The 22,895-nt window shown below is 34.0% G+C and overlaps 1 protein-coding gene across 8 annotated transcripts; it reads left to right on the top strand.

Moving 5' to 3' along the window:
• Positions 1 to 505: 505 nt before the first annotated feature.
• On the top strand, positions 506 to 21,822 carry LOC149562543 (cell division cycle 20.2, cofactor of APC complex-like). 8 transcript variants are annotated; one of them, XM_089826029.1, is made up of 11 exons: positions 550 to 820; positions 1,097 to 1,218; positions 1,444 to 1,589; positions 11,150 to 11,258; positions 11,416 to 11,532; positions 11,812 to 11,994; positions 12,318 to 12,593; positions 12,765 to 12,867; positions 20,294 to 20,619; positions 20,880 to 21,029; positions 21,355 to 21,822. In XM_089826029.1, the coding sequence occupies exons 4-11, from the start codon at positions 11,154 to 11,156 to the stop codon at positions 21,490 to 21,492; spliced, it is 1,398 nt and encodes a 465-aa protein (XP_089682155.1). In that variant the 5' UTR covers positions 550 to 820; positions 1,097 to 1,218; positions 1,444 to 1,589; positions 11,150 to 11,153; the 3' UTR covers positions 21,493 to 21,822. The 8 variants fall into 8 exon arrangements, with proteins under 8 accessions (XP_089682153.1, XP_089682155.1, XP_089682154.1 ...); XM_089826032.1 differs by having other exon boundaries at positions 682 to 808; positions 1,097 to 1,214; XM_089826030.1 differs by having other exon boundaries at positions 685 to 820; positions 1,097 to 1,214.
• Positions 21,823 to 22,895: the final 1,073 nt, after the last annotated feature.

The raw sequence follows: 22,895 nt of genomic DNA, 5'->3' as shown, positions 1-22,895 counted from the left end.
ACTAGTTATGAACTAAAATTAAATAAAATCTATTCAATGCCTATAATTAAAACATGACTAAATTCTCAAATTTAAGTGCACTACTCAATTTATGTCGCATAATTTTTGTTGCGAACAATTTTCTTACTTATACATAAAAGCTAAATTAAATATCAATGTAGAAATTTAAAAAAAAAAAAAAAACCCTATCCGCTCAAATTTGTCAAGTTCCCTACTATTTGACCGATTTAAAAACTGTTACATTATTTTTTGAAATATTAAAATGAACGGTGAGGATTGAATTTTTCTAACGAGATTTGATGGCAGGGAAAATGAGGTGCATAAACTTGCTCCCATTCCAGTGCACGAAATTGGGTTTTATAAACTTCTTCGTAGTCTTCGGCTGTGGACTTGATTATTTTTTGGTTAAGCTGTTTTTTACTATATTATTGTTATTATTATTATTATTTAAATCTTGCAAACTGAATATTCACATTTAAAAATATAAAGAAATATTCCCCAAACCGCGAAACCCTATGAAAGCAAAACAAATGAGATCCGTTAATACTTGGCGCGCTTCCCGAACACACTTTCCAATCACATATATTTCAACGTCTGTCAATTAACAGGAATTTTAACGTTGGCGCGCGCTCCCCAAGGACATACATTCCAATTAAATCATATGAATGTCTGTCACTTGGCAGAAACTGCATAGCAAGGCGGAGGAAGATCCTACATATTTCCATTTTATCTGTTAACCTGTCCATGAAACACAGCACCTTGCAATTCGTAGAGATACTTCAGAAAAGATAGCCGTGCCTTGCTACAAGTCCGGACACAGGCTTGTTTGCTTTATCTTTCTAAGATTTTCTTTTGATTTTGAATGAAATTTTCTTGTTTTTTCGCGTTAAATGATGGAGGAATTGTAAAATGTCGAGGCTCTGTCTCATATTTCTGACAGGTTCTACAAATAATATAGATTTCGCGATGCGTTTACATAATCTTTGAATTTTAGATGCAAGATCTTTTAAATTTTTAGCAGTTTTTTTTTAGTTTTTGGCAAAATTTCTTGTTGATTTTGATAACATGATTTCTTGTGGCATTTTGAATGTAACAGAGTTCTCAACAAACTGACGCGAAGAATGGAATTTCTGACGGTCGTTACGGGGTGTTAAGCTTTCTCTAAGCATTTGATTAGATAGGATTCATAATCCTATATTATTTTTCACCTATCAGTATGTAAGGTTTTCTGTAATTTCCTTTTCTTGATACACTTTGTTTTTTCCTTTCTGGTAGTAAAAATGAATGGCTCTTACCTACATCCTCCAGTTCGGGTGAAATCTTTTAATTGTTTATCGTTTTTAAACAATTGTGTACGAGAATGGGCTAGTTGTAGGATTTGTACTGCATCTTTTGGGGAATTTTGGGCGCTTGTTTGAGTTTATAACTTTATTGCGTATTTAGCGCAAAATATGGTGCTGAAGAAGGGCGATGGTTTTGAGGAGAAGGCTTTTTTGGACTGGTCTTGTTTCAATTAGTCTTCCAAGCTCTAGAAGTATCAAGAAGGTTCTAATACGTTAAATATCAGCAAACTTGTAGCTATTCAACAGGTAATTTTTTCAACTGGCCATATGCTCAATGTTTCACCGTGATATTGAGATGTTAAATAAGAAAGATACTATTTGAGTAAAAATTCGAGCAATATTCGTGATCAGTGAATTCCTGTAGGGCTGTTGTGCTTGATTTCTCTTTTTCTGCACATCTTGATATATTTGGGTTGCATATTCGCACGGCATTTCTTTGAAATGCTTGTTTCTAGTATCCACAAACAACATTGTCCAATTGCATCTTTTAAATCCTAGAGTGAACAAATGTAGGGCAATATATATGCATAGCACTGTGACATTTGAGGCTCATTTACAACTACTGTTGTGGATGAGATAAGCCAGCTACCTGCCACTTTAAACAGGGTACTTTCTTGTAATATTAAATAGTATTAAAAGTAATGTAATCTCTTAAAGCTGAAGTAAATATGTTCCTGGTACTTTGATTTCCAAGGCTCATTAGCAACTACTGTTAGAGGAGATAAAACTGCCTTCATCTTAAAACTGAGTATTGCTTCTTGTTTCTAAGATTTTTAGGTATGTGATCCTTGACGGACAGTGTTTCTAGGTAGGGAGGGCCAGAGATCTAAGGAATGTAATGCAGTGGCTCAGGTGAGTCAGATATGTAAATGATAATAGGATCTCTTATAGGGTAACAAAAACATGAATCTAATAATATTTGACAGAAGGACTGATGTGCATAACAGTATGTAAGAAATGAATATTGATTGTGATAATTTGGAATAGTTTAAATAATCAAAACTGTCATATAAAACTTATGCTTATAATATGAATATAATGTCTTACTGTTGATAGATAGCTGCAACTAGGGATGATTGTATTTAGAAATACTTTGATGTTACTGTGATATAAAGTAGAATAAGACTGATATTAAATAATATCCCCAATATAATCACAGAGCAGAATAGCAATTCAGAAGGAAGATTGCAGGTGTTATAATTTAATGAACCACTTTCTGTAGGTACTAACAATGTCATGAAATTGGTTGCTTTTTCATCAGCAGTGGTATGGTTATAAATGGAGATGTCAAAGGTCATGCTTACGTAGAGAGATGACTCTACGTGGCTATAGCCAAGTATAGCCACCCAGGGTCATGTCCCTAGGTGGACATGATCCTATATTATATAAGTCTTCCATTTAGTTAAGACTTCTACATTTTTAAATGGTGCCTGATCATTATATGAATCTCATCGGTTAGACATAGAGAAGGCCAAAGGTAATTTATTTATATTTCACAAACTAAATGTACATATATTAAAGTATATATCATTGATTTACAATCTGCTTCAATTTGACTGAAGCTATATCTTTAACACTCCCTCTTAGTGAGGGAGAATTGAATCACATAAAAGTATTCACTTGCTATGTGTACTAACATCAAGCAAGTGATGTCTATCAAGAGAACAAGTTATCTGATTTCCAGCACTCCGAGACAATTAAGTCGATTAGATAACAAATTGTCAGAATGTCATGAACTCTATCATGACAAGGATCATGATATCCAACAGTCCGGGACAACAAAAGTAGTCTAATCATGATAGATTCATTAGCATGACTTTTGGCACTTCGGGACATCAACTTAATGTAGTCTGTCATGGTAACAGGTCCAAATATTGATAAGATCGTCACCCTGTAATAGCTCCCCTCTAATTATATATATATATCATTGAAAGATCGTCACCTTTCAAGACATATTTCACAGATAATAGATAGTAACTCTTTAACAAAATTTAAATGAATACAATTTACAATAGGAGTGAGATTCAGTCTTAGGAGTTACAATCATCTTGAATTATTCCAAGTTTGCCTTTGAAATGTTCTAACTAATGCTTAGAGAGAGGTTTGGTGAATATATTGGCAGTTTGTTCATCAATGCTGATGTATTCTAGCTTGAGAACATTTCTGTTTACCATGTCTTTAACAAAATGATAAGGAATTTCAATATGCTCGGATCGGTTGTGGAAAACTGGATTTACTGACAACTTAATGCAGCTCTAATTATCACAATGCATAACTATAGACTTATAAGGCTTTCCAAATAGCCTAACTAGCAACTTCCTTAACCATACTGCTTCTCTAGCTCCCATGGATGTGGCTATATGTTCTGCTTCTGTGGAGCTTAGTGGAATTGATGACTGTTTTCTACTAAGCCAAGATATCATTCTTGAACCAATGCTAAAACAAGATTTTGTAGTGCTTTTACAATCAGTGGAGCTGCCGACTCAATTATAATCAAAGTATCCATGAAGTTGAATCTCAACTTGTTCATATTTAAGACCAAGTTCAACTGTGTCGCGCAAGTATCGTAAGATGTGCTTAGCTACCATGAGATGGATCTTCTTGGGTTCACACATGAATTGGCTTAAGGTATTGGTTGCGTAACATATACCAGGACGAGTATTCACCAAGTACATTAGATATTTGATTATTTGCATGTAGTATGTGGGATCAGTGGGTTCAGATTCAAATCTGTCATTCTTGGGTTTGTGAAGATTTGCTTCCATAGGTGTCATCAAGGGTTTAGAATCCATCATCCCAAATTTGGTCAGAATATCGACAATGTATTTTCCTTGGTTTAGGAAGATGTAGTTCTCTTTTTGCCATACTTCTAGACCTAGGAAGTAGTGAAGGAGTCCAAGATCTTTCATGTTGAATTCAGTTGACAAATCCTGTTTGCATTTTGCTATAAGATGTTCTTCACCTGTTATTAATAAGTCATCAACATGTAATAGACGAATAATCATCACCATTAGTTATTTTGGAATATATGTTAGGATCAACTTCATTTTTGGAGTATCCTAGTTTTGAAAGGTAACTGTCTATTCTTTCGTACCATGCCTTGGGGGTTTGTTTAAGACCATAGAGTGCTTTCTTCAGTCTATATACATACTGTAACAAACGGATTTTCATAACAAAATAAATGTAATCTAGAAAGAGTTTTTTCTCAACTATAAATTGAATTCCTTTTCATGAGACGTACCAACGATTATCTGAGATAACAAAGCTCAATTGAAATAACTGAAATAATTGTAACAATGATCAGCTGAAATAACTGTAACGATGATTAGCTGTAATAACTATAATAATGATTAACTGAAATAATTGAAATAACTATAACAATGATCAACTGAAATAATTGTAACAATGATCAATTGATATAATTGTAACAATGATCAACTATGATAACTATAATAACGATTATCTGTCCTTTCATGCATATAAGTAAAGTAAATGCATAACATGAAGACAAAGAAGAACATACGAGAAGTATCCAGTGAGTCTTTAGTTGGTTGTGCAAGCCTCAACTTTCGGTAAGAGGAGAAGCATTGACTTAGGCTTAACCTCCCAACCTCGGACCATATTTATCCCCACACAATCTATTGAATAGAAAGGCCCTCCCTATTCTGGGATCAGGCTTGGGATACTTTTAGTCCAGCCACCTGAGCATTCTAGTGTTTAGAATGTTCGCATAGTTATGGACGGACATGTCTGAATAACTGGGTCTGCTGATATCAAGTGATCATAGATGGCAAACATGCCTTAAAACGAGTTCAATGACCCAATCACCACTACTCGACTTGACAATAGGGGAACAATAACATGGACGAGGATGGGCTATTAAATGAAATTAATTTAGATTTATTATATCATGTTTGACTTTTATTTCCATGTCATTGCAAATTCCATCTCACCTCTTCACCTTTTCCATGGCTATACAGCCGGTGAGTCCTAGGTGCTGGAATCTCAGAGCAGTTGGCTTTGTCTGTTGATCCTCAATTGATTCATGAATATTATAGGTTTCCAACTTATCACAATCTATGATTGGAAGAATGTGTTATTAAAGACTTGCAGAAAAATATCATTTGATTCTAACTTTCAGTGGCATAAATAAATTATGATTTCATATCATGGATACTCGACTTTTATTTGCCATAAACAACTCTAACTTAGAGAAGGTCTAACCTATGATATTAAGCAAGATGATTTGCATCATGATATAAACTGTAGCTTACTGCTATATAAATTGGAATGCAGTAACAATTGATAAAGAAAACATATTGCAATGCTTGGGTTTTGGATAATCACATAACTTGGTATAATCTGGAAAAAAAATGGAGTCTTGCTGGACGCTAACAATCTTCCTCACTCTTTACAGAAGAGATCTTGAACGCAATTCCTAGTATGATTATTGTTCACGATTTCAGCAAAACATTTGTAAAACTAGAAAATCGTGGAAAGGAAATAATGCAATTGTTATTAAGTGGTATATTGTAGAAATATCGATTGTTATGAAAACCGTGGTCGAGTATTATTAAAGAAGTCGAGGTGATAAACAAGGAAGTCGGGTGATGAAATCATGCCTTCTGCTTCTCTTGACTTCATAATATAAGAAGGTTATATGTCTCATTGGCTTCCAAGAAGAGACTTGGCTCTTCGACACCAAATAAATATGCCAAGTGTTCATTTGGTTTTAGCAAGAAAATGAATAAATATGGAAAAAGATTTGAAGGTTATAAATCGAGAATAATTATAGTTTATATCTATTTACTTGCACGTAGATATACTTATGGGGTGGTATCATATTATTTATAAAAATAATATTATGGTGTCACTTTATTCTTATATCTATGTGTACGTACATAGGTATACATTATAATGATGTGGTGGAAAAATCAATCAAAAACCTTTTGAGGTACGTGTTATTTTTAATTAGATTAATTTATGTTTCAAAATGTTTATTTAATAGCTCATGCGGATCAATCAATTGTATCCTGAAGTTCAAGTTGTTTGGTCCTTATTAAGGCAATTTAAGGTCATACTTGTCAACCTGATAATTGGACTAAGCTACTATCCCATTCTGTTGATCCCGTTTAGCAATGCTTCCCCCTTTCATCTTCTCCTACAATCACCCGTGCAATATTTCCACAATAATAACAATTTCCATAATAATTTCATAATAATATTTAATGTAGATAAAGAATTTAATTATTAACAATAATTCCAAAATCAAGCAACTGCTAAACATCACATGACAAATAATGGATAATGGCCATCTTCATTAAACAGTGAATACAACAGATATATTTAACTACCTTCTTCACATGATTATGGAAGAAAATCTGTTTAATCTAACGACTATAAATAAATTTTAAATTAGATCAAAATTTGGGATGTAACACATCCGAAGATTTGTCAAGAGTGACAAATCCTTTTGGTTGTTCTATGTACACTTCTTTTTTGATTACACCATTTAGAAATGCAGTTTTAGTGTCCATGTTGTATTTTCCACCCTTTGGATGCTGTAATGGCTATGATGGTTTTGACGGATGTGTATCGAGCAACTGGAACAAATGTTTCTTCATAATCTATTCATGCCTTTTCAGAAAATCCACGAGCTACAAATATAGCTTTGAATTTCTCAATTCTACCATCTAGTGCATGCTTGATTTTGAATAACCACTTGGAGGAGACAACAGATTTATCTTTAGGTCTGGGTACAACATCCCATTCATCATTTTTTAAGATGGATTGATATTCTTCAATCATTGCATCTTTCCAAGGTTGACATAATAATGCTTCTTTAACACTTGAAGGTTCTGATCTAATGAGCTCAGATACTAGAGTAACATAGCATGAGTGGCTTCTTGTTCTTTTGCTTTCTCTGAAAACTTCATCAGGTTCTACTTGATTTTCTTCAATCATTTTTCTTTCCCAAAGTGGCCTCTTTTTATTGTTAGGGTTTTCAATGTTTCTTGTAATAGAACAAGGTGGTTCATTTCCTTTAGAATTATTCTCCCTTTGATTCTCAGTTGTGGGACCAGGGATACTCATCTAATTCACTAGTTGATTCCATGTTTGATTCATCAATGTTCTTAGAGGTAAAAAGCAATGTCTTCTTCAAATTTTACATCTCTACTGATTTCAACGGTTCTCTGTCTAGGAATATATACCCTGTAACCTTTGGAAGATTCTTTGTATCCTATAAATAGACCTTTCTTTCTAGATGGTTCAAGTTTCTTTGGGAATGTGAATATACACAAGACATCCAAAGATTCTTACATGACTTAAGACTAGTTTGGTTCCTGTAAATACTTCTTCAAGAGTTATGATCTCTAAGATTGAGTGAGGACATCTATTTTGAATGTAAACTGCGGTGTTGGATGCTTCAGCCTAGAATGATATGTGGATATTTTGGTCATGTATCATGGCTTTGGCGGATTTTATAATAGATTTGTTTTTCCTTTCTGCAACTCCATTTTATTGAGGAATATATGGCACAAAAAACTCCCTCTTAATCCCAACAGAGGTGCAACATTCTTTAAAGTTTTCATTAATGTGGTTGTCAGATCTTAGAGTTTGATTTTCTTCCTAGTTTGATTTTCAACTAGAGCCTTGAACTCTTTGAATTTGGATTATACTTCACTTGATTCCTTAAGTTTTAAGAAGTAAATCCAAGTTGTCCTAGAGAAATCATCCAAAAAAATTACATAGTAAAGACACCCATTTAGGGAAGGGGCTGACATAGGACCGCACATGTCAGTATGAATAAGTTCAAGTATGGTTTTGGATTTGTGTTCACTTTTGGGAAAAGATCCTTTGGTATTTTTTCCTAAGGCACATCCTTTACATGTTCCAGTATGATTAGCTTTAAGACTAGGTAAGCTTGTTACAATATTTTCTATAGATGGTAAGGCATGAAAATGAAGGTGGCCTAGTCTTCTATGCCAGATTTCATTAGATTTTGAAATTTCAAGATTTAAGACTAGATTTTGATGGTTACAAAGTTTATATAGGCTTCCATCTCTGAGACCAATGATTATAGCATTCTTGATATTGGAGTTCTTGGGCCAGGATAGAACTTTATCTTCTTGAAATGCAATGTGATACCCTTGATCTGCAAAACCAGATATTGAAACTAAGTTTCTTTTTATGCTAGGTACAAATAATACATTCTTTAGCTGAATAGTGATTCCTATTTTTAGTTCTATTGAGCAAGATCCAATTCCTTTCACTGGATAACTAGAATTATCCCTAGTAGTTACTTCTTCAAATGAGTAATCTTCAGTTGTTTTGAATTTATTAATGCGATTAGATTTCCACAATCCATAATAGTTATGTTACTCAGTTTCTGGATTAGATTGTGTAAACATGTTTCACCATCAACGTTTCGAATCACACTACGTGATCTATCATTAGGATGAGAGAGCAAGAGATGTAGAACAAAGTCAATTATCCATGTATATGATAGGATGTGTTTTGAATTTGTCTTTGAATCCTGTTATATGACAGGATGCTCCATTGTCAATTATCCATAGATTTTTGTTGGTGTTTAACTCACTTGATAGAGCTAAATAAAATGCTAAATTTTCATCCTTTACTTCTGCTAGGGCAGCTTGAATTTTCTTCCTTTTCCGGCAGACTTTGTGAGTGTGACCAAATTTGTCACATTTGTAACATTGCACTTTAGACCAGTCTCTTTTCTTGTACGATTGGTTTCCTTTTCGTCTTTTCTGTTTGAATTGACCCTTCTTTCCCTTATTGTTTGCATTAGTTTGCAAGGCTTGAATTTCTCCCTCTTGATGTCGACTAATTCCTCTTGAGATTAGTCTTGACTACTCTTGAGTGCATTCATTTTTGAGTTGCTCAAAATTTGGTAGTTCAGGTTGAGAGCTTAATGCATAGATAAAGGTAAACCTTTTAGAGCAATTAGACATAGATCTTTATTATCTACTTGATTTCCGATGATAGCAAGTTGATCTTTTAATTCTGCAATTTTTAAAAAATATGATGTAATAGACTCGCCATTGTTCATTTTGATGGATAGTAGTTGCTGCTTCAAAATTAGCAGTCTGCTGGTATTATTAATTTCAAATGTATTCTTAATAGTGGTGAACATCTCATATGCTTTTTTGAGGCTTGATATTGATGGGAGTATATGATCTTTGATAGAATCTATAATGATCTTCATAGCTTTATTATTATGTCTTCTCCGGATCGTTTTGTTAGGATCACTTCCAGGTATAGACTTATTTTCTTCTACGTATCCTTCTAATTCCATCTCTTGAAGGATAATCATTATTCGTGTTTTCCAAGATGCAAAGTTGGAGGCACCTTCAAGTCTATCTTCTAACCTTACATGGTTCACCATATTTGCAGATTTGATATAATTCAATGGATCTGAAATCTAAACGAAGCTTGAATGTTTTTTGCTTTATCAGTTAGGCTCTGATACCAACTGATACCATGTAAATGATAATAGGATCTCTGATAGAGTAACAAAAACACGAATCTAATAATATTTGACAGGAGGTCTGATCTGCATAACAGTATGTTTGAAATGAATATTGATTGTGACAATTTTGAATAGTTTAAATAATCAAAACTATCATATAAAACTTCTGCTTATAATATGAATATAATGTCTTACTGTTGATTGATAGCTGCAACCAGGGATGATTGTATTTAGAAATACTTTGATGTTACTGTGATATAAAATAGATTAAGACTGATATTAAATAATATCCGTGATATAATCACAGAGCAGAATAGCAATTCAGAATGAAGACTGCAGGTGTGATAATCTAATGAACCGCTTGCTGTAGGTACTAACAATGTCATGAAATTGATTGCTTTTCCATCAATAGCGGTATGGTTATAAATGGAGATGTCAAAGGTCATGCTCACGTAGAGACATGACTGTACATGGCTATAGCTACGTAGGGTCATGTCCCTAGGTGGACATGATCCTATATTATATAACTCTTCCATTTAGTTAAGACTAATATGTCTTTAAATGGTGCTCGATCATTATATGAATCTCATCGATTAGACATAGAGAAGACCTAAGGTAATTTATTTATATATATCAAGTCATTATATATATATATATATGACAAACTAAATATACATATATTAAAGTATATATCATTGATTTACAATATGCTTCAATTTGACTGAAGCTATATCTTTAACAAGATATATAGGTTCCAATGTTCACATTTCCGCCGCCTGATGAAATATAAGCTAAATATCATATTGTGTAGGTTTGGGGGGAGAGCAAGGCAACATGGAGCTAATACTCTAAGGAAAAATATGTTATTATCCTGTGTTTATGTTTTAGCTTTTGAGGTATTATAACCATGTCTACTGCGAATTAAAGGCTCTGCTAACAACATGATAGTGTTACCACTGTTGTGATGAAAATTTTAAAGCCGATTTTATATCTTGTTTGTTTGTCAAATGGCTATTCTATAATCTGTACGGCTTTCTTGACTTGTTATCCAAACAAGATAAGCAATCATGGCTACAAATACGAGAAGAATTATTACATTCCAAAAATAGCATCAGTCGTATAGGATAGCAGATTGTTCCTATATTGGTTATGAAAAATCCATAGAATTTGTCAAAGTTCACGGTATGATTACATTGAATCAATCTTGAATTTAACTCAGTGGTATTTATCTTTTATGATGTTGGAATGCATCTTTACTGATTTTTGCTAAAATCTATTCATTACATATTAAACAATTTTTTTTTCTTTGCAGATTTATGATGTTCACCAGTCCTTTGGTCAAGAATCAAGGGCACCATGATATATTGCATTGTAGTTTCTGTGGAAATTATTCATGTGATGCTAAAATTCAGGGAATACAGGTGATCTATTTGATTAGTCTGTTACCCCTGTTCTTTTTTTCCCACTATATGCTTTCTGTATTGCATAAGATGATATTACATGGCTGTTTGCCTTAATTTAGCAATACAAAACTATAGGAGGACATTTTTAAACTGCCTGTCATGATCATTGTAACAGGGTGATCGTTTCATTCCCATGCGTAGTGCAATTAATTTTGATGTGGCAAATTTCACCTTGAGGAGAGAAAGCAAGGACAGTCCATTGTCAAATTTGTTTGTTAAATCTCCCATCAAGGTTTATCTGAAATTTCATTCTTATCAAATTTGAGTATTATATTAATTTATTGAAGCTGGTTTTGTGTATGTTCTGTCAGAGATTATGCCTGCCTATAGGAACAAATCTAAATTCCATGTGATTGTTTCATTTTCAAACAAAATGTAAACTAGAGATGAATGGATGCTGTAAAGCTGAACTTCTTTTTCTATTCAAATTCAAATATAGGCAGGCGTGTTCTGTTTAGAGTTCAGAAAAAAGTGTTAAAAATATATTTCATTTGGCTTTGCTATGTGCTAGGAAGCATACAAGAGAAAACTGGCAGAGGTTTTACTTCCTGATTCAAATGGAAAGGACCAGAAAATATTGGGTTTCAAAAAAAGGTCAAAGACTGCTTCTGAGGTCAGAAAAAAACTGTTCTTGGATGCATCACTTATTGATGACGTCTCTTCGGTTTGTAAATCGTATCGCCATATTCCTGAGGTACGTAGATAACCAGAATTGTAGTTCTTGAGATCATTTCTTTGCTTAAATTATTAACATAACAAAGAGTTTTCAGTGAAGTGAAATACACAAATTGAAGAGTTGAGATAGATTCTGTTATGCAATATGGCAGCTTTTTAGTTTATGCATGTAATTGATGAGCATTTCTGGTCTTTACATGGACAAATAAATCAGACCTTATCTTGAAAGAAAATGATCAAACCCTACATGCTCCGTGGATTGTATCCTAGTGCCTTGAATTTGTGAGACATAATTCTTTTAAGTTTATGATCTCCAATTTTCTTATATTCTTATTTTTCCAGTCACCAGAGAGAGTCTTGGATGCTCCAGATCTGTTAGATGACTATTACCTAAATTTGTTGGATTGGAGCTGTAAGGACGTTGTTGCTATTGCTTTGGGATCAACTGCATACCTTTGGGATGCTAAAAATGTCTTTATTCAAGAATTAATGCAATCCGAGTCAAATAATGATGACAATTTCTTGACCAGCCTTGCTTGGGCAGATGATGGCATACACATTGCACTTGGTTTGAACAACTCTGAAATTCAGCTTTGGGATGCTTCGCAATTGCGTCTGGTAAAATATTTTAGCCAAGCAAATTTAACGAAATTTTACTCATCTTTGCTTGTGTTTTCTTTCGTATTTCATTTTGACAGTAGGTTGCAGAAAACAAAATTTCCTAGTTGATTGAATGTGAACTGTACTTATAACAGTAATAGTAACATGACAAAACTGCCATCTTTACAGGTGTCTAAAATGGAGGGCCACTCATCAAGAGTAGGCAGTCTGGCTTGGAATAACCAAGTTTTGTCTTCTGGCAGCAAAGACAACCTTATCATCAACCATGACGGTATGTTGAACTTTTATGACAGCTTTCAAGAAACTCTGTTTGGCTTGCTTTTCATAGGTTAAGTAATATATGATGTGAAATTGTATTAGCTATTCATTTGTTAGATTTTGCATAAGGAAAGCATTTAAAGCTCTTACATTGAGAATTGAAATATCTTACTGATTATGTTATTTTGAAGCCCCATGGGCCATTATCAATTGAAATTCAAACTTATCATATGCAACACATGTTGAGGAATCAGTTTTTCTTATAATCTGCAGTATAACTATTTTAATTTCTGCTGCTTAACACTAAGGAAAGATTTGATATTGATAATTCAACAGTGATCGGAGAAGAATATTTTTGGAGCCTGTGTGAATCTTAGTTTTGATAGATGCTATAAGTATTTGATTTTGATATGAAAATGAGGGCTGATCTTCTACCCTTCATACATGTTAGGTTATCTTATTTGAAATATAAAAGAATAAGGTCTGGAGTAGACAACTGTTTAACTTTGTGTTTCTTCAGAATAATAAGACCATGGGCAACCTAATTTTCAAGCTGTTCTTTTATGTTCCTGTACTCCTGCACTTAGATTGTTCATAAAATGCACATTTTTCCCAAAGCTGCTAGGCTGTGCATTGCAGTTACCATTTCTAAATTGTTAGGTAGATTTGGGAGTTGGTAAACTTTGCAAATGTCAGAAATTAATAAAAGGTTTGGATTAATTTTGTCTTCAATTATTTAGAGAAGTATATTTTAAGAATGTTATGTCAACAAGTGGCAGTAAAACAGCTTAATGTAATGGTAGAACCAAAAAAAAAAAAAGTAAAGCGAAATTCCAAACAAGACAAGCCAAACTGACTTAAGAAATTAAAATTAGAAGAAATAAAGTCTGCAGATTAATGCTTTATTCTTCAGTCTACAAATTCATCAGGAAAATATTTGTGATGCTTCTTGCAACTCACATTGCAACTTAATGTTATTGCTGTATTGATCTGCATACTTGCTCACGTTGTCATATATCTTAGTCTGCAATTTCTTGGCCCATCTCATATCTAGTGAGCCCATCCTGGGCTATACAAGATTTGAAGGGACCAAGTGTTCGTTAGGCATATCATTTAGATGCTTATGCACAATTTACTATTTAGCAATTGCTTCTTTTTTTTTGGTGTTCCTGTGTATCTGTGATGATCCAATAATTTCATTACAAAACCCTCAGTTCTATTCACTGCCAGAAATTTGACAAATTTCAGTGCCCCAAACAATGTTCCACAGAGAAGCATCAGATTTCTTAGTGCTCCGTCCCTGTCTAGGATTTTTAAGGATATTCTAAGATTCCTTTTTTGTACTTCCAGGTTTCCTATCTCCCCCGTAAAAGAGAATTGATGACACACAGGCCTAACCCCTTGCTCATGATGGCAGTAGGGAGTAATTGTGAAATAACTATTTTTGGTGTGTATAATATAATAGTTGACAAAGAAAAGTGGATTACACAAAGGCCAGCAAATTTGTCTGCTGGATAGGACAAATAAACAGTGCAAGAATGAACCAGCCAAGGCTCAGACACCAAGCAGCATCTGGAGCATCAACAAAACCAACTCATAGACAGTAGCAGTATTAAACAACAGTTTCAAACTTCCAACAGATAGATGTTACAGTTTACACTGATTTTGTGTCCAAAAACTGCATACACAGATAACTCAATATGAATTCACCAATATGGTAGGACTCAAGAAGACTTCTCAACTTCCGTACCAGCATCAGGAGCATGAACATTAGAGGTCTGCACATCAGCATCGACAGGAATAAGTGCATTAATTGGATGAGAACAAGCTTGAGCTTTGATATAGATATTTTCAGTCATTTCTGTGATAAGATTTCTACTATCGAAGTCAACAACTGGTTTACACTTAATGGGATCATCCTTTTTGTCACTTTGCTCCAGCCATCCACTGTTTGCATTAATGTCTGGCCACCACTCTGCTTGTACAACATTAGCCCCGTGTAACTTACCTTGCCGTTATTCAGCAGCTAAAAAACTTGCTTTTAGATCTTAAGAGTTACAGTAACCTTTGAAATATTAGATGAGAAGATTAACTCCCAGAAAGATTCTCTAAGAAATAATTGGTTTTTCCAGGAACTTGTTGTTTTTCCTAGCTTTCTTCATGTGCCAAAAGATTTTAGAAGAGAAACTAAGCCACGATCACTAAAACTCTTTATCCAAGCCTTTCATACAGCCAAAAAAAGTTTCACGCCATAAGATATTAATATATTATTCCTAATAGCCCATTCCAGTTTATCTCCCAAAATCAAATACTAGCAATTCTTGGCAACCTTGTAGTAAAAGTTAATTGTTAAATGGTGTCAACAACATTACAAGCAGGGCAAACCTTAGGACCGACTCCAGAATCATTTAAGACTGTACTGACAACAACCTTTATAAGAAATAGGGGCCATATAAAATGATCTTTCTTCACTTAAAGCCATCTTCCCCAGAGTGTCCTAAAACAAATTGACAATCTTTGACTGAAAGAGGGAGGCTGCATTGATGGTTAAGCAAAATAGTGATCTTGTGGTATTCCTCAGCATATTATAAATACTTCTGCCTTGGATAATGGCCAGCAGCTGCCATTCACCTATTTTATATTTCTTAGGATTTTAATATTGAAGTTCACTTGAACAGGAAAAAAGTGAAAAAACTTGAAATCAACCAGCCTATTTATAGTAAAATTCAAGATTTTCATATCCTCGTTTTGTTAAAAGTTGGATTTTGGTCAATATTATCCCATTTTATTCTAAAGTGAGTTAATTGAACAAACTTAGGGAAAAAAATGATTTAATATTTATGAAAGTCTAAATATCTCAATATCAAAAGGAATGAAATGTCCTTTATAGTCCACGATACCGGCCATATGTTTTTGGGCCATTTAAATATTAAATTATATTTTTTCAAAACGCTTGGCGGGGCACTAGATTTTGTGCCATAATGAGGAGTTTGAAATATTTCTAATTAATTAATTTCCCACCAAGAGCAAATGTGGCGAACAAAGGGGGAATGGAAAATTATTGCATGCCACTGTTATAGATGGAGAAGACATTTTGGAATACTGCATGATGACTTTTGGCAACTGTCATAACCAAGTTAACATGAATTCCGAACGAGTTAGGCTGGGGTCCAATGGAGGGGGGCTTCCCTAAAAATAGAGCAGGTGGTTGCTGAGGGTTTTTAGGAATATTTAAAGGTGAATGGTCCCATGAATTTTTTAAATTTGTTTCAGCTTTAAAAATTTAGCTACTAAATGTAAGGAAGCTAGTGGTCCCATGAAGAATTTACATTTATGAAGTCATTATTTTATTACTATCATAATAAAATCTTTAAAATAATTATATATTGTTGACATGTGGCAAAAAACCTCCTAAGGTCAGATTAGAGTTTGTGTCGTGAACGATCATTTATGTAGCAAAACTTCATTGGAACTGATCTAGCATAGGTAATGCTACTCTATAGTTCAGAATGGGGTTGTTGCCCATATTTCATTATATCAAATTGGGTTTTAGCCCTGATATTGTAACAGAGCAGTGTGCTCTAGGCAAATGCCTAATGCCTTGTGCATTTCAAAAACCTTTAATAGGGTTCATCATTGTACTAAATCATTTAACTGGGATAATTTCTTCTGTAGAGTAATTTCATGGGTCACAATTCCAACAGTGGTTTTTCCCTTACTAGGGTTCCCTTTCAAAAAATGGTGTATGAGTTCTTGAATTAATTTATTGTTGTGTTGCTGTTTACTTTCTATTTGCTTTATATGATATTTGTGCAATTGGTTTAATGTTAATGAAAGAGCTGGAATACTGATTCACCCTGCCTCTCAGTATTCTTTAATCCTAACACAATCATCCCCAAAATTTTGTTTCCAAAAAATCTCTTCTCAAGATAAATAGAGATTTTAATTTGCTAATTGCTTTGTTTCTTCTTTTCATAAGCTCATTTGTCAAATCTGAAGTTTGAATGGAAAGAGCTGCCTGCAGGATGCATCAATCTTCTCTTTAAAAATATTCACAAACACTTTTTTGTTCGAGATATGAAATTGATGTTGCAATTCTTAGAGGCAAAATGTAAAATAGGGGAACCATATACTTTTATACAAGATTTCCACCAAAATTCAAACTAAGAAAGAATGTTAGGGATAGTCAGCCACCAAAGGTCAAACTTGAAAGGGAAAAGAGGCAGTGCATACAATGGGAGAAACCTTGATAAACAGAGAGAAGTGATGTGGTCCTACCATTGAAAAATAGAGGCCCTGATACAACGCTATTGCAACTGTGTTCAAGAAACTAATAGCAGTAATCTATTTAGCATTTGTTTAATAACAAAAACCTTTCCTTATTGCTTTGTGGGTGTAGGAACCTTATCTTCCATATAACTTTTGAAGTCAATTTTGGAATGACGAGGATGCTGTGATCCACCTCTCTTATCTATACCCTGTACATCCACCTCTCTTATCTATACCCTGTACAGTTGCATTAAAACGTCCTCCCAACAGAACTTGCATAATTTGCAACTTCTCTAGTGAACTCAATATTTCTTCGGACAACCTTTTCTTTCTTGCTATACTTACTTGTGCCATAAATATTGGCAAAGCATTCTATATATTGAATAATACAATTTGAAGATTGAGCCCAGAACTCCAAATGAAGAGAGGCAGGGTTGCAGAGGATGCCAAGACCTCTTCAAGACCTTTCAGAAGACCTCGTGGGAAGGCCTCTTCAATCCCTTTCAGCTCCAACAACCAAACACTTCTAGCTTTTCCAGGAAGACTTGAGGACCCTAAAAACATTTCTTAAGATAATTTTGTTTTCTAAGAAAAACACAATCAAAATTTTGCCTTTGAAGACGGCTCTTGATAAGTTTCCTGTTGGCAGGGGCATTAGTGCCCCTTAAATTACAAGATATACCATTTTTGTTTCTATTGTGTAGAGAACTACAATCTTCCCTCAACACTTGTTTCTTTGAGAAAGCCATGTGTAACTTTCTCTACTGGTTCTTTGTCCTTTTCTTTCAGCACCGTTGATTGAAATTTTCCACCTCTTATTTCTTGCCAAGGGAGGAACCTTAGAAAAAACTCACTGAGTTTCGTGAATCCCTCTTAGATCTTTCACTGTAGCTGCATATTCTAGATTCTCGAGGAAACCTCTAAGGTCATCTTGAACTGTATAGACTCTGCCCCAATAGTTTTTTGGAGTAGTAGGGACACCAAGATTTTCCTTAACAAGAGAAACATTTCTTTGTAAAAGGTTTTGGTACTTTTTAGAGGCAGCTGAAAAAATCTCCCATTTTGGGGGGCTCTTATACATTTGATTTGAGCCAGCTTTGAAGAAAGGTATTTTAGGTGGTGCAATAGACCCGTTTCCCCTTATCCGAAAGGATGTGGCTATCCTCCAGACAAACTATATAGTTGACCAATTTTCAAAAAATTGAAAACATCATGAATTTTTCTGAAAATTTCAGCATTCGATCTTCATGATCTGTGTAGTTTGTAGTTGAAAACAACAAAAAATTTGGCAAAAAAAGGCTACGTTTTCGTGAATCTGGAAAAAAACAAGTTTGACTTTGTTTTGTCTTTTGTACAGTTTGTCTGGAGATTAGCCTGGTCCTATGCGAAATAACCGAGTCATCTTGAAAAATGAGTTTACTTTTTTTCCTTAATCATTTTTTTGTGCATAAGCCCCATTAGAGAGGCAATAATATGTTTATTTGGAAGAGGCAAATCAAGATTTCTAGAGTAGCTTTGAACTGGGGATGTGCTAAAGAAAAAGCTTTCTCATTTTTTCACCTTTGAGTAGATTAAGAGACCCAATCTTGAACTGACTGCATTGACAGCCAATGCTCATATCCATGCTTTATGAGTGCATGGGATGTTAGAAAGACACTCTTTTTAAAGAATTGATGAAGAATAGGGTGGACTTTTCAATCATTATGCATTTTTTATGCTTCTTTTCAAAAAGTGAGTATATCCAGATTTGCTACCTAGAGTTAGTATTTTTGCTCTTTTGGATTTTTGGAAAATAGAATATTCTCTGTTTGGAAACCTTGCTTCTGACTCCTCAATTAAGAAGCACCAAAAAATTGATTATCCCTTCTACCATCATTTCTTCATAATGTCGAGCCATTGCATCTGGCCTACATCTACAGTGATTGCCCTCAATTTTCCCATGCAGCCTACAGTCTTCTTCTATGCTGCAAGAAAATCCCATTAGTTCATCTCATGGTCTGTAGCCTGGATCCCTAGTAAATAATATGCTCAAATAGGCTCTATATTAAATTTGAAATGGAGAGTAAAGAAGTGCACAAGATCAACAGATGAGCATAATGAACTAAGTGACATGCAAATTGTTATATATTAGTTTGTTCATAACCTTCACAAGTTGATTAACTCCTAAAACAGGATTGTTGAATGAGATCCCCACCGAACTCTGTGTAAAATTATTGAAAAGCAATATATAGTGTTAAGAATGAAGCATGTTTTGAAAAGTTTGTGAATTGGTAGTATTTTTTCTTAAAATGGAATTGTTTGTATATTTGAGGTATTGAAAGATATTTTCACATTCAAATATGTATTAAATCTTTATAACTCATATTATTCTCAAGGTATTTTTTTGAGCAATGCAAATAACAGAAATAAATTTAGTCATTTTTTAACGAATTCAATCTGCCCTGTTTAGGCATGAATCTGTGCCTAGCAATGCCTATTGTTGGAAGAAATTGGGCACTGTAGTATATTTTTGTGACACCTCTTTTATTTACCTTCGGGTGCGTTTATCTTATTTTTAGGGTGTGAAATTCATTTAGGTTTAGGCGCAGGGTTTAGATTAAGTTGTTTTCCAAATTACTTTTATTCTCAGTGGCTAGGAAGGTACACCCATAAGGTGATAGACCCATCTTCAACCTTATAAAAGATAATGCCAAATTTATTCTTGAACTTGACCATCTCATCTTGAAAGAGATTTCATTGGGAAATATCAGCCCAATTTTTTTATTAATAAAGGTTTAACATTCCATGAATCAATTTTTCAGAGCTATAATGCTCATGTCTCCAGGTGTAATGCCTGTTAGGATTTCTAGCATAATGAAGCACAATTTAGTGGGTGCTTCGGTAAATGAGCGATAGCAGTTCTATCAGTTGGTGATTTAGGATTATCGTTTGAAAAGATTCAAGGAAGATAATTTTTTCGTTTTCTCGCTGAGTGGTAATAATTAAATAATGTAAAGAGTTTAAAGACATTTACTGTTTGAAGTGTAGCATGAATATCTTTGTGGTTTTCTTGAACTTTGTTAAGATCATTCTGCAAATCAATAGAAGCTGGAGATGCATTTAAAAAAAAAATCTATTGCTTCTATTGGTTGAATGGAACTTTCATAAAAAAATGATTTCTTTTTTCACAGTTCGGATACGAAATCATATTGTATCGAAGTTTCAGGGGCATACCCAGGAAGTTTGTGGTCTTAAATGGTCAGAATCGCATCAGAAACTTGCAAGTGGAGGAAATGATAATATACTTCATATTTGGGATGCCTCATTGATGTCATCATCAGGAGGCTTTAAGTATCTTCATCGTCTTGACCAGCATCAAGCAGCAGTGAAAGCTCTAGCATGGTGTCCTCATGCAGCTAACATTCTAGCTTCTGGAGGAGGCACAGCTGATCGATGTATAAAGCTCTGGAATACACAATCTGGCCAATGTATTACTAGTTTGGACACGGAATCTCAGGCAAGTACCTATATAAGTGCATTTCCTACAAGGCCAAACTGATGAATGAGACACCTGCACAAGTGCATAATTTAATAGTTGTTTGTTAATGGTGGCTCAACTTAAACATAACATTGTAATCTACACTAGGAAAGTGTTTGTTTTGGAACTACTAGACTCGTATCACTTTTCTCTAAATACCTACTTTTTATTTTATTTATGTTTTTGCATCTAAATTTCATTCAGTTCACTTCAATTTGTCAACTGTTCTGACATTCCAGGTCTGTGCACTGCAATGGAATAGACACTGCAAGGAGATACTAAGCAGTCATGGATACAGTAAGAACCAGCTGTGTCTGTGGAAATATCCATCTATGCATAAGGTTGCAGAACTTAATGGGCATACCCAACGTGTTCTCCACCTTGCTCAGGTTTCTCAATACTTATCTCAGTTTACATCATATTGATGCTCACTCGATAGCTGCTAGATATTTATACTCCTTGCTGGGAACAAATGCTTATTTAATGTACATTCAACATGATTTTAGAATTTCATCACTATCTAATAAATAAGAAATAAGTCCTACCAGTTGGTTAGGTTCAATCTGGAAGAAGTTTAATATGCTATTGGAAAATTAAGTATGAATGCTATAATAATGAGTATTTAAAGTTTAGAACGCCTCGACAAATTTATTTTCAGAGATCAATTGTGTTTTAGTACTTAGTTCTTGCTCTCTTGACAAATTTCAATGGCAGAATCCAGATGGCACCACTGTTGCATCAGCTGCTGCAGATGAGACACTTCGTTTCTGGAAGGTTTTTGGTAATTCAGGAACAAGCAATTCAAAAAGGAGAGATGGAGGATCACTGTATCTAAGAAATAATATTAGGTAATATGAGCTTTTTTTGGGGGATTCAAGAAGAAATGCCAATTTTAATTCAGGAACAAGCAATTCAAAAAGGAGAGATGGAGGATCACTGTATGTAAGAAATAATATTAGGTAATATGAGCTTTTTTTGGGGGATTCAAGAAGAAATGCCAATTAAAATTGGCATTGTCCCAAGCAATCATTTTTATGTACATGCTGTCTGTATATAGTATATACCTTGTATTTGTAACCATAATAGGCAAAGAAAAAACGAACACACTTGTGATCATTGAACTACGAGTATTGTGTGTATTTATTCTTTTGGGATCAGAGTGGATTTATTCTTTTGGGATCATCGAGCACTTAGCATGTTTTTATATGTTTGCAATTTGCGAAATTTTTGGAGAGATATGAACTTGAGTTTGAGTTTTTTCAGAAGACATCTAGAGAGGTTAATAAAGACCAAGTGCTCGCGTGATGCTTCCGGATTTATTGTTGCTTTTCATCCTATAATGTCACACTATGCATTCCTAAAAAGCTGTTTTGGAATTGTTCACATATAATCGACTTATTGGCAATGGAGGAGAGCATATCAATCAATTATGCTATATGAAAAATGTTATAAGATGTCTCCTTACATTTCCAACTAGCATTTTTACCATCTTCTGCAAGGCCTTTCAGTAATTACTTTGAATATTTACATAAAATATATTATGACGAAATGTTATGCCTTTTTTAATATTCATCTTTTGCTAAAAGGAAGCACTAGCAAATCATGAAATGAAAAACGCAAGAATGAGAAGGATAGCAACAAGTTAAAGGGAAGGGAGTGGGAGAAAGTAAACAAGTTGGGACAAAGGGGATTGCCAAAAAAGAACGGAGACAACAAGAGGACCAAGAATAATAGCTTAATACAAAAAGTAAACAAGAATCAAAATAAGGATAATAGCCTCAAGAAAGATGAATGTCTTTATGATCTTCAAGGATCCTAATAAAGTCATTTTTCCTATTGAATACAACCCTTATGAGTGTGCATGGGTAGTAGTTTGGGATTGAGATTGTGGATGACAAGATAGAATGTTGTTTTGGTTCTTCTATTTTAGAGTATTAAAATTGAAGCTTTTCGAATCGTCTTATGTTATTGATGACCCTATTGGAAATATAAGAGTAGCTAAGAGGGGAGGGGCGAATTAGTTACCACAAAAATAAATTCAAATCTGTTAGATGTCAAAACAAACCTCTCATTAACTCAAATCTTTGCACAATTCAGTTAGAACTAGATATTCACTGTAACTCGGTTAACAAAGTAATCTTGAGATATTAATGTGCATTAATCCTTAGTAACTTATTTGCAGAAAGATAAAGCAATAAGCAAATAACATGAACACAAGAGACACTAAGATTTAACATGGAAACCCAATTTGAGAA

This window comes from Cupressus sempervirens, chromosome 4 (genome assembly GCF_028749045.1).
Source record: "Cupressus sempervirens isolate cs-2001-9-10 chromosome 4, ASM2874904v1, whole genome shotgun sequence".
Taxonomy (NCBI): Eukaryota; Viridiplantae; Streptophyta; class Pinopsida; order Cupressales; family Cupressaceae; genus Cupressus; species Cupressus sempervirens.
Note: the sequence above shows the minus strand (reverse complement) of the source record. Positions and strands in the feature narration are given on the sequence as shown.